Source organism: Paraphaeosphaeria sporulosa (genome assembly GCF_001642045.1).
Source record: "Paraphaeosphaeria sporulosa strain AP3s5-JAC2a unplaced genomic scaffold CC84scaffold_2, whole genome shotgun sequence".
NCBI classification, from domain to species: Eukaryota; Fungi; Ascomycota; class Dothideomycetes; order Pleosporales; family Didymosphaeriaceae; genus Paraphaeosphaeria; species Paraphaeosphaeria sporulosa.
The window spans coordinates 1,593,508-1,608,806 of record NW_017253361.1 but is presented as its reverse complement, the minus strand read 5'-3'; the positions used below and the strand labels follow the sequence as shown (position 1 = coordinate 1,608,806).

The 15,299-nt window shown below is 53.8% G+C and overlaps 8 protein-coding genes across 8 annotated transcripts; 4 read left to right on the top strand and 4 right to left on the bottom strand.

Annotated features, from left to right (window-relative positions):
• Positions 1–31: 31 nt before the first annotated feature.
• CC84DRAFT_453364 (uncharacterized protein) lies at positions 32–741 on the bottom strand. The gene has a single exon (XM_018186327.1). The coding sequence runs from the start codon at positions 644–646 to the stop codon at positions 191–193; it is 456 nt and encodes a 151-aa protein (XP_018040140.1). The 5' UTR covers positions 647–741; the 3' UTR covers positions 32–190.
• Positions 742–2,374, top strand: CC84DRAFT_453363 (uncharacterized protein). The gene has a single exon (XM_018186326.1). The coding sequence runs from the start codon at positions 837–839 to the stop codon at positions 2,223–2,225; it is 1,389 nt and encodes a 462-aa protein (XP_018040139.1). The 5' UTR covers positions 742–836; the 3' UTR covers positions 2,226–2,374.
• Positions 2,375–3,056: 682 nt separating this feature from the next.
• CC84DRAFT_1255739 (uncharacterized protein) lies at positions 3,057–3,681 on the top strand (the record flags this gene model as incomplete). The annotated part of the gene is made up of 3 exons (XM_018184564.1): positions 3,057–3,163; positions 3,229–3,399; positions 3,466–3,681. The coding sequence occupies 3 exons, from the start codon at positions 3,057–3,059 to the stop codon at positions 3,596–3,598; spliced, it is 411 nt and encodes a 136-aa protein (XP_018040138.1). The 3' UTR covers positions 3,599–3,681.
• An 856-nt stretch (positions 3,682–4,537) lies between these two features.
• CC84DRAFT_453359 (PTR2-domain-containing protein) lies at positions 4,538–6,855 on the bottom strand. Its single transcript, XM_018186325.1, has 3 exons — positions 6,288–6,855; positions 5,370–6,239; positions 4,538–5,316 (listed from the first exon to the last, which is right to left on the bottom strand). The coding sequence occupies exons 1-3, from the start codon at positions 6,586–6,588 to the stop codon at positions 4,589–4,591; spliced, it is 1,899 nt and encodes a 632-aa protein (XP_018040137.1). The 5' UTR covers positions 6,589–6,855; the 3' UTR covers positions 4,538–4,588.
• CC84DRAFT_453402 (uncharacterized protein) lies at positions 6,856–8,030 on the top strand. The gene has a single exon (XM_018186328.1). It carries the CDS (start codon positions 7,124–7,126, stop codon positions 7,739–7,741), a length of 618 nt encoding a protein of 205 aa, XP_018040136.1. The 5' UTR covers positions 6,856–7,123; the 3' UTR covers positions 7,742–8,030.
• Positions 7,874–10,392, bottom strand: CC84DRAFT_453357 (uncharacterized protein). The gene is made up of 3 exons (XM_018186324.1): positions 10,233–10,392; positions 9,889–10,182; positions 7,874–9,836 (listed from the first exon to the last, which is right to left on the bottom strand). The coding sequence occupies exons 1-3, from the start codon at positions 10,292–10,294 to the stop codon at positions 8,006–8,008; spliced, it is 2,187 nt and encodes a 728-aa protein (XP_018040135.1). The 5' UTR covers positions 10,295–10,392; the 3' UTR covers positions 7,874–8,005.
• CC84DRAFT_453462 (uncharacterized protein) lies at positions 10,207–11,199 on the bottom strand. Its single transcript, XM_018186329.1, has one exon. The coding sequence runs from the start codon at positions 11,013–11,015 to the stop codon at positions 10,491–10,493; it is 525 nt and encodes a 174-aa protein (XP_018040134.1). The 5' UTR covers positions 11,016–11,199; the 3' UTR covers positions 10,207–10,490.
• Positions 11,200–13,095: 1,896 nt separating this feature from the next.
• On the top strand, positions 13,096–15,247 carry CC84DRAFT_1193456 (HET-domain-containing protein; the record flags this gene model as incomplete). The annotated part of the gene is made up of 3 exons (XM_018181298.1): positions 13,096–14,127; positions 14,176–15,070; positions 15,204–15,247. Exons 1-3 carry the CDS (start codon positions 13,234–13,236, stop codon positions 15,245–15,247), a joined length of 1,833 nt encoding a protein of 610 aa, XP_018040133.1. The 5' UTR covers positions 13,096–13,233.
• Between the last annotated feature and the right edge of the window lie 52 nt (positions 15,248–15,299).

Here is a 15,299-nt window from a genome sequence, read left to right as displayed (position 1 = left end):
GAATGGTAGTGGGGGATTGACAGCTAAAGACAAGCTTTCAATCGAGGCCTGTAAGCACTGTCGATCGTTACGCCACCCCCATTTGAGGCTTAGTGGAGCAGCTCGCATCGTTCGCACCAAAAGAGGAAATTCAGGTCAGGTGTTTGTGCAACGTCGGGCACGCCGTCCGCTTAGAGATTAATTATTGTGTCTAAGGTGGGGATCTGATACGTAATTGAGCTCGCGATTTGTTCACAATATTGGCCGCTCCTACTTCCAGGCTGCCCGTTCTTGCTATCGTCCCGCCCGAGAAGCCTATGGAGCAGGTGGCTTTGTGATTACAAGGAACGAAGGCAGCAAGATAGACTGCCAACAGCGGTGTGAAGCTGCAGGTAACAATACAATGGGACCCATAGGCCGGTGGTCGAAGCCGCTGGAGCGCAAGAGACGGGATGGAAGGACGTGCGGGGGCTTGGGCTTGACGGCGCCTGCCGGCGTCAGTGGGGCGCCTGACTCGAGCGCGCCAGATGTACACCATGCCAAGGAGCGCCGCAAGCGCGTCTTCAATTGCTTCTCGCGTCTGGCTGTTCCGTCGCAGGCCATTGAGGGCGGAAACGTGTGGCTCCAGGGTATCTAGGTACAACGTCTGAGGATGACGCGCTCTCATCCCTTGGAAAGCATTTCAAATGCGGAATTCGGCACGCACGAGCCCCGACGTTGGGAGCGATGGTGGTGCAGCAGCGCAGCAATGCAGCAATGCCACCTTTTTTGATTTGCGCTCTGGCAAGCAGTCCAAATGATCTTTATGGGCGCACTTCTATTGTGAACCGGATATACATGATCCTGCGACCGTAGCCATGCTCTCCAACCGCCGAGCCATCCGCCCGCTAAGATTCCTCGTGCTCCTCATCTCGCTATGCTTCTGCTTCTGGGTCAGCGGTTTCCCCAGGACCTATGACGACGACGAGCTTCCTCTGAGCCAGCGGCGGCCCACGCCCGGCGTCCTCGAACCTGAGCAAATCATCGTATCTGTCAAAACTACGACTCCCAACGCCTGGTCAGAGCTGCCGCCTCTGTTGGTGCTCACCGACTCGGCATACCACGACTCGCTGCTGTTGATGGGAGACTTGCGGCTCAACGTGGGTCCATTCACCGTCGAAGATGTGCTTGACCGGTACACAGACAGCTTCGTACAAGACAACCCGGACATGGAGCGCTATCGGGCGACGCTCGAGTTCGCCGACAGCAGCGTCAGCTTTGCAGAGCTTACCGAGAGGGACCCTCGCAAGGAGAAAGAAGTGCTAGCGAAGCTGGACAAATATAAAATGCTACGCTGGGTCGAGCGAACATGGCTGTTGCGACCCGAAAGGCCGTGGTACGTCTTGACAGAGCCGAACGTTCACCTCGTCCGCCCCAATCTGCTCTCGTGGCTCGGCACCTATGACCCCGATGGGTACCATTTTTTCGCCACTCCATCCGCACCTGAGGCTGCCCATACTATTGTCTTATCGCGAGGTGTCATGAAGGCCATCATGGTCGACCGCCCTGACTTGATCCCTTACTACGACAACAACATTCGAGGCCACAAGAATGCCTTCGAGGTTCTTGCCACTGTACTTCTCTCTACGCTCAATGTCACTGCGACTATGGTTTGGCCAGAAATCTCCCACTACAGTCCCGCCACGGCACCATACGGACCTGGGCTGTGGTGTGACCACGTCATCACCATGTCAAACATGCCCACCGACCTGATGAACGAATTGTGGCGTTTCGAACACGAAAGACGGAACTGGCCAAACGAAGATGCTCTCTGTTTCGCTGACCTGTGGTTTCGCTTCATGCAGCCCGAGAATTTAGACCCACGAGACGACTGGGACAACCTCTCCTCCGGTACCGGCTACGAGCAGTGGAACATCCTCTTCGACCGCAAGCACGAGCATCACTCGGAAAAATCCTCGGGCAGGGCCAAACCTGGAGAGGCTTCGTGGGAGGCATGCCGAGACTCCTGTAGCGAGAATGATTTTTGCGTGCAGTGGTCGTACTCGTCTGTGCCTATGCCGAATGATAACGAGAACGGCGACACGAGGTGCCACTTGAGCAGGAGCATGAAGTTTGGTCAACACGTCGCCCCGCAGCTGGTGGATCGCTTTGGCGAGAAGGCAACGCTGGCGTGGAAGAGCGGTTGGGAGAAGGAGCGGTTCCAGAGTTGGGCAAGGCAGCAGCGATGTAAAGAACAGCAGAACTGAACCGAACGTAATAACACATCAAGCACATCAAAAGTCTTGGGACCGAACTTGCATTTATCTGATATTCTACCCTTCGCTGGGCATCGAAGCTATCCCCAGATTACGGGGCTTGGGTAAGCAGACACGTGCTGTGCATGATGGATGAGAGTCTAGGACGCGGGACCTGCATCGCAACCAACTTATACTTTTGTAGACTGTTCGCCTGACAACGGCTCCTCAGCACTATTCGCCGAGCAGATTCAGCCAGCACACGCAAGTCTGTGCAATTTGTACCAGAGCTGCGGTATTGTTAAGACACCATGGGAAGACGCTGTTATCATGTACATTGGGAACGCTTGCTGTGTATTGGTCACGCAAATCTTATTCAACGGAATTCCTCTTCGCGTGGATGTTGGTACACGCTTAATCTAAGCAAGTCGCATTTCGTTCTTAGAAATCCCTGTACTACTGCAGTGTCCGACGTCCTACAGCACACAGACAGTCATCGTCCAGTAACCACATGTACATTTTGTGGTTCATGGCTCGTAACCTGCTGCCGTCACGCACTGCCTCCAGGCAGAATAAGATATGGAATTATCTACTTAGCGTCAGCCACTGGAGATTCTGAGAAGGACTGGGCGCTTTCTCTTGCGAGTGCCACATCAGTGGGGATTCACCCAGGCCAGTATCCGCGAAGCATGCCAGACCATGGCAGCACCTACAAACTTACTTACTAGACACTGGTATCTAACTCACCGTATATCTAGCACCGGCACACTCATCTCGTGTCAAACTCCTCCTGCTCTCCTCACTCCCATTCCGAGACCCCGACCTTCCATCACTGCAGCCAACATGCACTCGCTGATCGCACTCGCTCCCATGCTAGGCGGCCTTACTGCTGCTGCGCCATTCGTTGCCCGCGCTGAGAACAGTGGCTGCAACACCCTTTCCGTGGACAAGTTCGTCCTCATTGCATCCACATAGCTCATACCAACAACGCTCAGCTAACCCAAGCTATCCCCAGCGGCGGCGCCGTCCCAGGCGACGGCTCCATGGGCGCCTACTTCCACGCCGCGGACCTCCAAGCCGCCGCCCAAGACGCGCCCACGCCAGACGGCTACCTCAAAGCCTTCCCCAACGAGTTCGGCTCCGAGCATAACCCAGAGGCATACCTGACTTACTTCGCGAACTCCACGTATGTGCCCCCCTTCCCTGCGTACCCGCATATCATGCCATATGTGTAATACTTACATGTCTAGAGTTACGACACCCACGCCTGCGCCGCGCTTTGCAACGCCGACCCCCAGTGCACGACCTTCAACATCTTCGCGCGCGACCCGCCCGTGACCAACATCCGCTGCGCGCTGTTCGCGGCATGCGATCTTGGAAGCTAGGACCACAAACGAGCGCCAGTATGCCAGCGCGGACTTTGGCAATACGTTAGAGCGCGTGCAGATTGGAAGCGATGGTGAGTGTGGCTGCTGTGGTGGTGTAGAGGGGGGGCCCGTCCATCGCTAACGTATGGGTGTGAAAATGTAAGCTACAGCCGCGCCCCCACGCCAGACATGGGCGCCCCCTCCGCACTCGAAGCGCCCGCGTTCCACCTCCAGGACGACCTGGGCGCCTTCGCTACCGATGCTGCCTTGCCGTCCGACCTCTCCCATGAGTACTTCTCCCCTTCTCATCGCCCAAACCCACGCTAATCCACCCAGATACATGACGGTCCACATCATCCCCTCCTCCACCGCCTCCCCGTAAAGCCGCCTGTGCCGCCTAATGCGCCGTCGCAGACATCTTCAACAAGCGCTGCGTCTTCTTCAACACGTACGTGTAGCGCGTCGATGGCGTGAATGAGCTCGCCGACACCAAGTGCGCGCTGTTTGCCAAGATGTTCAGGGCTGAACACGCGACGAATGGGGGGTTTGAAGACGCTGGGGCAAAGATCAGTATTGAGGGGAGTCGGAGCTAGGTGCTGGATGGGTAGGTGAGCGTGGTGTGAGGTTTGAGGTGAGTTGGACATGGGTTTTTGCGGGAATCGCTAGTGTGGAGGGTGAAGGAGGGTACGGTACCTTTGTTTTCGAGTCGCGGTCGGTAGTCGCAACGAAAAATGTGCTTCTTGTAAATTACCGTCATCTATGTGCTCCACTGCTCACGTGGCGCGTCGCCATCACTGTCACCGCAGATATCTAATTCAAGAAAGCATGGAGAAGCACTGGTGTGCCGTCAAAATATTAGCGAGCGGCATCCACTCAGCTCGAGGAGGGATGTACACAAGAAGATGAGAGACACAAAGCCACGAAGTCCCCCACAACACTCCGTTGCCACCATCATAGCGTCGGGTTCGTTTCCAGATATGCACTATACAGCTCGAACCGCCACATCGCCTAGATCTTCGACTCCGTCGCCACAGCCGGCGCATGTCCACGCTCCACCTCCTCCGCGCTGTGCCTGCGGTCCCTACCCACGTAGTTCGAGTCAGGCAGCATGTTGAGCGCATCCTCGAGCTTGTCCGTCGGCCGCTGGTGCAGCCAAAATAAAATGCCGCCCACAAACGCGAGCAGCGCGGCCGTCAGGTAATTCCACACGAGGAGGGGGTCCTCGGAGAGCGCGACGAGCGCCTGGCCGAGCGCGTTCGAGAAGGCCGACATGAAATGCCAGTAGGACGTCACGACGGAGCGCATATTCTTCGGGGCCTTGGTGAAGGCGTACTCCAGCCCCGTGATGGAGGTGAAGATCTCGGAGAAGCCGATGAAAACGTAGGGCACGGACTGGATCCAGACGTTGAGGGGCGAGCGGATCTTGTTGTCCTCGGCGTCCTTGCAGCCGTTGAGGTACTTGCCGCAAGAAGTCGAGTTGTAGATGTAGTACTGGATGACGGTGGCGGCGACCATGGCGAGCGACGCGAGCATGAAGCCGAATGCCATGCGCTTGATGGGCGTGAACTTGATGCCCTTCTGACGGAGAAAGGGGTAGAGGAAGTTGTCGACGATGGGGATGAAGACGACAAGGGAGATGGGGTTGAGGTTGGTGATGACGTCGTTGGGTACACCATTAAGGGTCATGGTGGAGGCTTGCGAGACCAAGTTGTTGTTCATCTGGTTGTATGCAACCCCTGGTGTTGATTAGCAGAGAACAAGGATAGTCAAGGACATAGAGGTGACTTACAGTAGAGAGGAGTCCACGTGAAGCACGAGCAGGCACGGAGACCGCGAGCAACTTGGTCGACCCATGCATCGTCGAACTGCATCCATGACGGTTTGCGATCGCCAAGCTTGCTGGGCTTGACGTCTTCCCAGAAGTTCTCAGACTTCAAGTTCTTGCGAGTGGTAACCGGATTGATGGACCATTTGCCCTTCTGAGCAAGGGAGAGAAGCTTCCACGAACGAAGAACCAAGGATCCAGTGGGAGGTGCCTTGTGGTACATGTTGCGGCAGGCGAACAGGACCAATGGGCACAGGCAGAACATGATGGTCGGCAGCAGATAGGAAGCCCAGAAACCAATGTACTTCTCTACATAGACCATGGAAATCTGCCCGGTGAGAGAGCCAATGTTGATAAACATGTAGAAGTAGAGGAATATGCGGGAGAGTGTGATGTTGGGGTCCGAGATAACACGCTCACCCGTCTTTTCGTCCTTCACTACACGGGGCTTACTTTGGCGATATTGCTCAGCGATGAGCGGCGAGATGTTGGCCTTGAAAGCTCCGGTACCGAAGCCAAGGATGATGACACCAAGTATGAAGGGCGCAATAGCCTTGCCGCTTGCAAGCACAGTCGGCAGCGCAGAGATGATTAACAAGATGTGACCGACAATGGAGAAGGCGATCGCAATGAAAATGGTGTTGAAGCGACCCAGGTACTCATCAGCAATGATAGCACCGACAATGGGAGTCATATAAGACCAGAACTGGTTGAAGAGAACGATACCAGTCGACGCTCGCTGCCCCATACCAAGAGCACCAGGTTGTCCCTCGGATGAGGGATCTTTGCCGGTTGGGTGTCCTTCAGGCAGGGGGTGCTGGATGAAGTTGGTGTCTGTGTGACGCGTTAGCATGGAATAAAATCAAGGATGCAGATACATACAGACGACTGAGCAGCCATAGTAACCGAAGCGCTCGCATAGCTCTACAAAGGCGACTGTGAAGGCGATCCACGGGATTTTACCAGAAACACGACGCAGAGTAGAAAGTTCTTCTTCGGTAGGCTCCTCGCCCTCGAGGTCAGCCTCAAACTCAACGTGGCCGTGAGCATGGGCAAGGCTGTTGTCGCTGACGCTGTGGCGGGCTAAGGCCTCTTTCTCGTTCGCCTCGAATATGGGAGTCGCAACCTTGGGTTCGTGGCTCATGGCTAGATCCACTTGATTCTGCGCAGCGGAGAGAGCCATGTTGGGTGGGGGTCTCGCTGTCCAGTGCGAACGTGGGACAAGCTAATATTAAATAAGGTGGAGCGGGGTGAACGACAAACGGGCTCGCTGCACCCTACACAGGGGACACGGCCGCAATTATATCTGCGCAGCAGACGCACGCCCCGTGCGTCAGAAAGATGCTGTTTCAAGCAGGTGTGTGGCAATAGCTCTTGCAATTAGAGCGTCTGTCTCGGCGTGACTCGCACCAGTGAAATCAAGAGCCCTGACGGGGATCGCAAGACATTGGCATTGATAACACAAGAGGTAGAGAGTTGTTGCCAAGGTCCTCGAGTGCTGCTGTACTTGGCGCATGTGGCAATCGGATTGTCGACAGTGGGTGCCAGGGAGTGACATCCTAGCCCCTGTCGCAGCTGAACTCGAGCTGGGGACAGGAAATTGGCGACATCGTATCCGCGATCCTGGCCGGGCGCGCAAGAACCCCTGATTTTTCGAGAACATCGACAACCTCAATACCTGTAAGCGCTCCGAGGATGTGGTGTTGTAGTCTCAATTGATGTCTGTGCCTCTCCCGACTTGGCCTGCTGTATCCACTTGGCGAGGCCCACAAGGTGGTCAAATCCGCGCTCGCTCCCCGCACGAGAGCGCCCAAGTTATCTACAACGCCAAGCCCGATTGGGAAGGTTGTATCTGGTATCCCGGCGTTAGATGCACGGCAAGGCTTGGATCGACTCTATTCGTAGGTCCAAGGACGTTTTTGCTGGTAGCCATCACGCGCGCATTGCCCTTATCCTGTTCACTTTCGAGAACACGGCGCGCTTCGATCCTCTTCACAGTTTTGGGTCCGGGACCGACGCGGCAGCGGCGCGGGGCTTGGTTTTACGTGCGAAAGACGATTCTGTTGGCTTATCAAGTGAACGGCAACGACACCATCCAATACTTGAGTCGTGTGAGGACTGCCACTTTTGTAGCGCCGCATTCCCACAGAGTCCTCCGGCAATATCGGCACCAACAAACCAGTCAATCCTTTCCTGCAGGAAGGTGGGTTTCGAGTATACGAGAACGGCTCAGCAAATTCGAACGTACGCGCAATCCGGGGTTTTGTTTCGCCTTAACTGGAGGTTATTCAGTGCGCTTCCGGCACTTCCAAAAGCACAGGAACACGCATGGCTAGCCGGCGCACTGCGTAGACAGTTCCAAGCACCAGGTAGCGGGTGACACAAGGATCCAGGAGCAAGGGTGTTCCAAATCAAATCGCCTCGCGTCGAAACGCGCGGCAAAGTGTGTTCACAGGCGCAATTCTTGTCGTCTTCTTGAATGACGGAACGACACTTTGGAGATGGTCTGTTGACATTTAAAAACATTAACATTATATGGCACTGGGCACCCATGGCGCCGATTGAGGTTTGGTCACATCTAGCTTAGATAATACCGTCGTCTACTGACCGATCGCGTTGCCATCGAGTTCGTGACCCTTGGACCAGTGATTGATCCAGTTGAAGATCTCAGTATTCCAGAAGAGAGAGTTCTCAGGATCAAGGACGTGGTGGTTCTCATCCGGGAAGTTGAGGAAGCGCGATGGAATACCCTTTGTCTGCAGGATGTTGAACAGCGAGAGGCCGTCGCTTTCGGGCAAGCGATAGTCGAGCGTGTTGTGGACGACAAACTGAGGTGTGCTAAAGTTGGCAACGTGGTCCTGAGGGTTGAACTTGGAGTAAGTTGTGTTCTCAGCCCAGATGGGTCCCAGATAGTCATGTCTCATGAACCACAGTTCCTCGGTCGTGAACGCGGACTCAGTGTTCGAGATACCGTCGTGCGTGACAATGGCCTTGAACTCACGTCCAAGATCATGGCCCTGGATCCAGTTGGTCATGAACCCTCCATAGCTTGCACCAGCGACAATGCCGTTCTTAGTGTCGATGAACGAAGAAAGGTTGTCCCGAACGTACTCCCACCCGAGCACTACATCCTCGTAAGGGTAGCTGCCCCACTCGCCGGCGATGCTATCGGTCAATTCCTGGCCGAAGCCCGTGCTACCGGTTGGGTTGGGAGCTACCACGACGTAACCCTGATCGGCCCAAATCTGAAAATTCCATCGTGTGGACCATGCATTAGCATTCGAACCTTGCGGTCCGCCGTGGATAATGTATGCAAGCGGGTACTTGTCGCCCTCAGTGAAGTTGCTCGGCTTGACAACGAGAGCATGCAGCTGTTGATCAAAGTTCGGGAGAGACCCATTGTAGAAGAACTCCTCGAGCGTGTGGGGTCCAAGACCAGCCAAATCCTCATCGATCTCCAATGCCGAGAAGAGGGTCTTCTGAGTGCCGTCCGTAGAAAGTCTGTAAAAGTCGGCCGACGTCCAGATGGCGTTGGCGGCGATGAGAAGCGAGGAATCGGGAAGCACCGCAAGACCAGTCACGGAAGTTACGGAAGTCAGGTTCTTGGGCTTGAAGTCGGCGTCACTATCCAACGGGATGAGGAATGCGCGTGTCCTCGCGTAGTCCTCTGCAGTCGTGTAGACCGACTTGCTGTCAGGGGCCCAGGCAATTGACCCTGCTGATCGGTCCCAGTCAGGAGCCAATCCTTTCCAACCGCTAGTCGAAACCGTGCTTCCATTGCCAGTGTTGTAACCACCCTGATTGATGTCGACCACGTAGAGCTTCACTCTGTCGGATTCATAGTATTCTCCATCTTGCTGGTAGTATGCGAGCTTCTTACTATTTGGAGAGAACGTAGGAGCGCCAGACGCGCCTTGGTGACCGGCTTCATAAGCCTCGGAGCCTGGGCCGTTGAGAGCTTGGGGCGCAGCAGACCCCTCAAATGCACCGACGTAGATGTAGCTCGCTGTGAAGTTGGCCTTGTTGAGGTGAGGGGCTTTGGTCAAGAGGGCATAGATGGAGCCATCGGGGCTGATGTCGTAGTCACCGCTTCCACCGAAAGGCTGGACAGGGCTCTCTGGTTTGGTAACGTTGAATGGAATGTCTTGAAGAAGATTTCGCACTTTGTGGTCTTCAAGGCCATATCCTGAGGCCTTGAGCAAAGTTCCACTAAATACAGCGTAGCGCTGCTTGGTCAGCCAGTGGTCCCAGTGGCGAGGGTAGATATCGTTGTAGAGACGACCAGTATGTCGCGGCTTCGGTGCAAGCTCCTCGTTGTAAGCTGTTCCGTTTGGATACGCGAGCGAGTTGACCAAGAAGCGCAAGTCTCCAGATGATGTGTTGGCAACTTTAAGACCTGAGAAGGGCGCCTCAAGCGAAGCCACGATTTTCCTTCTCAAACGTTAGTCTCTGCTACCGAGTAGTTACACGATGTTGCACGTACCGCTCCGAAGGCTTCGCGATGTCGGCAATCCAAAGCGTGACACCGCCTGGTATCTCCTCGTTGGTTCCGTTGATGTAAAGCACTCCAGTTTCTGTGCCTGGGATCCACACAGCTTCGCTTACTTCACTGGAGTTCAGACCAGAGTCTGTAATCTCGCCAGTCTCGAGGTTCAGCAGTTGCCAAGCGCGCGTTGTAGACTGCTCCTCGAAAGAGTACTGGGAGTACGAGAACAAAGCAACCTTGCCTGAGGGATTTGGCACAGGCGCACCACGTCTCGGAGCCTGAAGCACCTGTCTTGGGGCTGTCAGCAGTCGGCGCGGTCGATTGCGTGCAAGCCTGCCTACTTTGGAGTGATTGCGCAAGCTCCTGCAGCCAATGCGGCTACAATACCAAAGTGTCGCACCATGATTGCGTCCTACGTGACTCGATTGAAGCTTTTCAGTAACGGTAAGCGACAATGGCTTTTCAAAAGACCCTTCCAATCGCGAGGCCGAAGTGGAGATGCCGTCTAAACATTGCGGCAACGGGGTACTTGTAGCACCTAGGATGTCATGGGGTGGATCTGTGCCATCCTCGCTATTATGGTCTAATGTGGTGTATGCTCATCCATAGTCCCGATGACGAAGGACGTCGCTGATTCTCCTTCCTGTTCGGGACGCGCATCGTAATCTTGCGGCACGAAGCTTGTTTCCTACAGGCTTCTGGGCAGGGCGCGGATGCCCAGACTGTTGGTTCTGTTTATTAGGCTGCTTGGCGCGAGTGGAACGTTGCCTCGGAGAGGCACACTCGGCGGTGCGGACGATGCCATGAGCACCAGTGTGAAGCTTCGGCCGTAGCACGCTCCGCCGATAGATGGTATACTGCTGATAAGTCTTCAATCTCACGATGGACTCAGACGAGTTGACCTTCGCAGCATAGCGTCCAGAATTGGTTCCGAACTTTGATGAGAAAATGTGCCGACTAGGATTACAGCTACATGACAAGGTACCCCTCATGCTGATGCATCTTGCGTCCTTCGAGCACAGCCATCGAGTGGACCAGTTCCTGAGCTGAGGAAGCTGCCGCATCCTGGACTGGAAGTTCCTTCGATCGTATGTACCCAGCAACTGGTTGAGAGTGCCAAGCATAATAATTCGCTCAGCCGCGGAGCGGAATCATTGAGAGTGGCCTAGTATAGGCGTGACCAGCCCCAGAATAACGTGTTTGCTGACATCCTCGGGTACATGGCGCGAGCCGCCGAGCAAGGCCGCGGTGGTTGGTGGCAGAAGCATCTGAAAGTACGTAACAGACGATGCGCGGGTTGTCGTTTGGATGCAAGCGACGACTTGAGCTGTCCTCCGAAAGTCAGAGCTGCTCTGGCCGCGGCAGGCCGCCCGGTCACGTGCACCAAAAGCCGCCCGATTCCGAGCCATCACGTCAACCCTTTCGACCATCTCCATGTACGTGTTCAGTACTGCATTGTGTCGATAATACTACCAAATCTTTCGCCCAAGCAATCTGCAGGAGTGTGGCCCAGCGGGTTCAGATTTGTGTGTGGCGCACCAACAACGGGCTACGACTCGATACCATGAACACCTTGCGTATAGATATTCAGATAGCCACCCAAACGCACTGGAGAACGGCGGCACACGTGATTATCACAGACCTTGAGCAGCGACCGTTGTACTAGTTGGAAACACCACCCAGGCCGGATTCTGGAGCCCTCAAGCCGCTTGATGTCGCGAATCCCATGATTGTAAGAGGGACTTTAGCATAGACATGCTAATAATGCTAGAATGGCCTCGTAACAGAAGCGTTGGATGCTGATTTCTATCAAGGTTCTCATGAAAGCTTACAAGGCCGTTCGATCTGGGATCTCCGACAACGCTTTCAAGGAGATAGTCACACCCGCCAGAGTCCAAAGATCGGCTGTACGACATCTCAGAAACAATTCCGGGATCTTCCGGTGAGTGTGCATAGCAATTCATCGAATACAGCCTTTTAGGTGCCTTTTGCCATGTGGTCCAATGGTACTCCAATTCGCGCCTAAGCCCCAATGCAAGTGCAAGCTTCGCCTTATTGCCTTTGGCAGTGAGATCCTAATATCTTGATTCCTGCGCCTCACGATATTCTTATTTGGGCTTTCCTGGCGTCATCCAAGACATTCAGATCTTGACATCGCATTGTTCAGCATGGCTCAAATCTCACAATTTGGAGTGGTCACTCTCGCAGTCAACTGGCTCTTTGTTAGCATAAGAAGGGCAAAGCTCTAGACCTCCAACAGCGCCAGGAGTATCATGGCGGATCAGTCTTCTAGTCACCTAGAAAGGTGAGGGAAGCACGTGTACGTCAATCTATTAAGGAGTAGGAAGAAAAGCAGCAACGGCTTCAAAAAATAGAGATGGCAGAGCTAAAGAAAGAAGGCAGCTAAGCTCTATAAGGAGAAGATCCAGCAGGAGAAGCGTATTGCGCGAGAGCCAGCTAGAGAGGCAAAGGAGAAGTAGAGGGCTGAAAAGGCAGCTCAGTGCGCTACCCAGAAGTCTGCCTATACCGCTAAAAAAGCTCTACAGCTATCTTAAAAGGGTAAGAGAAAGGCCTCTCGTCCAGCTCTACAGGGCAGAAAGCGACAGAAACGTGTTGTTGATGCTCCAGATATTGGGGAGACCTCAGAGAGCGCATCTGCTGCCCCAGCCAGATCAACACGCCACGGCCGCAACGTCAAGCTTCCTGATAGATATAAGTAATGCAAATAAATTGCAGGGGTTGATATAGTGCTCCTCTAGAAAATCATGTAATATCATTGATCGTGGGCGGCTCTAGGGCCTCATCTCTAGTAGAGCATTTATGTTGTTCCGCGTGCATTACGCGAATCCGGGCGTTACGCGCACGGACACGGTATCTAATGGAAGAAATACTGTAATTCATAGGAATAGGATAGAATCGCAACCTGTGAATTGTATCCTTACGAACTTTGGAAAGCTCAACACATAAAATTGCAAAGTCCGAGAGCTCTAAAGGGTAGGGGTCTTCTCAAGCGTAAGGGACTAGCGGCAGGCTGCATTATGTTACGGTATTTAATAATTACGCTATACCCGATATAACAGTGTTCCGCTAGACGGGGATCCCTCTCATCTTTTTTTAATTGGCTCGTCTACTTTATACCTAGGCCTGGAGTGCGCAGCGCCCTTGTACCGGTCAGCGTCCGGTCAGTATTTGCATGCACTGCCTCCACAGGCTGCTTTCACAACAGACCGGCACAAGTCTCCTCTGCCTGCCCCGACCCGTCGCAACCATGCTGTCTTTCTTTAAACCACACGGAGCCCATTTACGTTCCCTCGGCCAAATCTAGCGGCAGACGCGAAAGCTATGCGGCTTCTCCACTTTGACCAGCCAGAGAGACTTGTCTTGACAGACTTCCGCGGCAAGCTGACCCCGCCCTACGCCATCCTGTCGCACAGATGGAGCGATTCCGAGATCCTCCTTGAAGACATAGCGAGCGGAGCCTACGTGAAAAAGGAAGAAGGCTATCGAAAACTTAGATTCTGCGCTACACAGGCGGCCCAGGACAATCTGCGATACTTCTGGATCGACACATGCTGTATCGATAGATGGAATCGCAGCGATCGCTCAAAAGCGATCAACTCGATGTTTCGGTGGTACAAGAGCGCGACACGATGCTACGTATATCTGTCAGATGTCTCCCTATCCACTACGACAGAGACACCCGAGCGTAGCAACTGGGAGGCGTCATTCCGTGCAAGCGCATGGTTCACTCAAGGGTGGACGCTTCAAGAGCTTATCGCGCCAGAGTCTGTCGAGTTCTTCTCTTGTGAAGGACAGCGCATAGGCGACAAATTATCGCTCAATCAGCTAGTTCACAAGAGGACTGGCATTCCAATCGCAGCGTTGCGCAACTGTCCATTGGACCAGTTTAGTACAACTGAACGAAGGCGGTGGGTCGAAGGTCACGTAACGACGGAAGAAGAAGATATTGTATACTGCCTACTTGGAGTGCTCAATATCTTTATGCCGACTAATTATGGCGAAGGAAAGGAGCGTGCACTAAAAAGACTACAGGCTAAAGTAGATAAAGCTAGTAATGCACCGTCAATCGTTCCGTTCTCCCAGAATGACCGCTTCGTGGGCCGGGGGCCACAGCTCGCCGAACTAGAAGCAAAGCTCTTTAGCAACAAACAGGCCACCTCCATAACAGCAATAGTCGGGCCTGGTAGGACAGGAAAGTCGCAGCTCGCGCTTGAGGTGGCACACAGAACAAGACAGAATAACAAGCGCTGTTCCGTTTTCTAGATGGATGCGAGTGATAACGACAGTCTCTACCAGTCATACGCAAGTGTTGCGCAGAAGCTTAGTATTCCTAGGTGGGACGATGATCAGCCAGACATGAAGCGCATGATGCAACAATGTGTGGCAGAACTAAGTGCGCGGCAGTGTTTACTGATCTTCGACAATGTAGAAGACGTGGTTCTACGATCCTATGGCTCATCCACGGCGGAAGCTGGTGACCTGGCCGACTATCTACCGCAGTCTACGCTTTGTTCTATTGTATTCACGACGACAAATAGCGACACAGCTAAGACGCTTGCCCCGAACAATATTATAGCGCTGCGAGAGCTCACACCGGACACAGCGCTGAGGATGCTACAAAACCACTTAGCAACGCCACTCTCGAATACCGGGCAGCAGGAAGCTGAGATCTTGCTAAGTGAGCTATTATATCTGCCTCTAGCAGTTGTACAAGCAGCAGCCTGCATAAATGCTAGCGGCATGCCAGTACAAGAGTACCGAGCACAACTAGGCGAGCATAAAAAAGCTGCCTTCGAGCATAGTAGCTCCCTAGGGAGCAAGCTGTATGGGCATGGCATAGATGATCCTGTAGCAGCTACACTGTTTGTGTCTATGAGCCACGTCTATGCGCTCGCCACAAACTATCTGTTCTTCGCTGCATGTGTAGAGCGAAAGGATATTCCACTTGATATTTTTGAGGGAGCTTCATTAAGCGTGAGGGAATATGCTGTTAAGGTCCTTAAAAATTACGCGCTTGTTACGAGGCGCCCTACAGACTCTGCGCTCGATCTTCATCAATTAGTGCATCGCGCCCTACGCGAGGACCTGCGAAGGCATGGACGGCTCCAACAATGGACTCAGCGAACTATCACGCAGCTACTACAAGTGTTTCCAGATAGTAATCATAGTAACAGAAGCAAGTGGAGGCGACTTCTTCCGCATGTCCAATTCGCTCTGTCGCATAGTCAAGGCGACGATGACGACAAGCAAAGAGTAGATCTTGCACGAAATTGCGCTATGACTCTACTGAGTGACGGAAGGTATGAAGAGGCGGAGAAGCTATTCGTGCAGGTAATGGAGACTAGCAAGACGAAGCTCGGAGCAGAACATCCAGACACGCTGACCAG

Excerpts from the sequence above, each read along its gene's own strand:
- CC84DRAFT_453402 (XM_018186328.1), top strand. The coding sequence starts at position 7,124 with ATGTCTGTGCCTCTCCCGACTTGGCCTGCTGTATCCACTTGGCGAGGC.
- CC84DRAFT_453462 (XM_018186329.1), bottom strand. The coding sequence starts at position 11,015 with ATGCTTGGCACTCTCAACCAGTTGCTGGGTACATACGATCGAAGGAAC.
- CC84DRAFT_453359 (XM_018186325.1), bottom strand. The coding sequence starts at position 6,588 with ATGGCTCTCTCCGCTGCGCAGAATCAAGTGGATCTAGCCATGAGCCAC. Across the intron at positions 6,240-6,287 it reads CTATGGCTGCTCAGTCGTCT|ACACCAACTTCATCCAGCAC; the intron begins GTATGTATCTGC and ends CGCGTCACACAG. Across the intron at positions 5,317-5,369 it reads CACGTGGACTCCTCTCTACT|GGGTTGCATACAACCAGATG; the intron begins GTAAGTCACCTC and ends AATCAACACCAG.
- CC84DRAFT_453363 (XM_018186326.1), top strand. The coding sequence starts at position 837 with ATGCTCTCCAACCGCCGAGCCATCCGCCCGCTAAGATTCCTCGTGCTC.
- CC84DRAFT_453364 (XM_018186327.1), bottom strand. The coding sequence starts at position 646 with ATGAGAGCGCGTCATCCTCAGACGTTGTACCTAGATACCCTGGAGCCA.
- CC84DRAFT_453357 (XM_018186324.1), bottom strand. The coding sequence starts at position 10,294 with ATGGTGCGACACTTTGGTATTGTAGCCGCATTGGCTGCAGGAGCTTGC. Across the intron at positions 10,183-10,232 it reads GCTTGCGCAATCACTCCAAA|ACAGGTGCTTCAGGCTCCGA; the intron begins GTAGGCAGGCTT and ends GACAGCCCCAAG. Across the intron at positions 9,837-9,888 it reads ATCGCGAAGCCTTCGGAGCG|GAAAATCGTGGCTTCGCTTG; the intron begins GTACGTGCAACA and ends ACGTTTGAGAAG.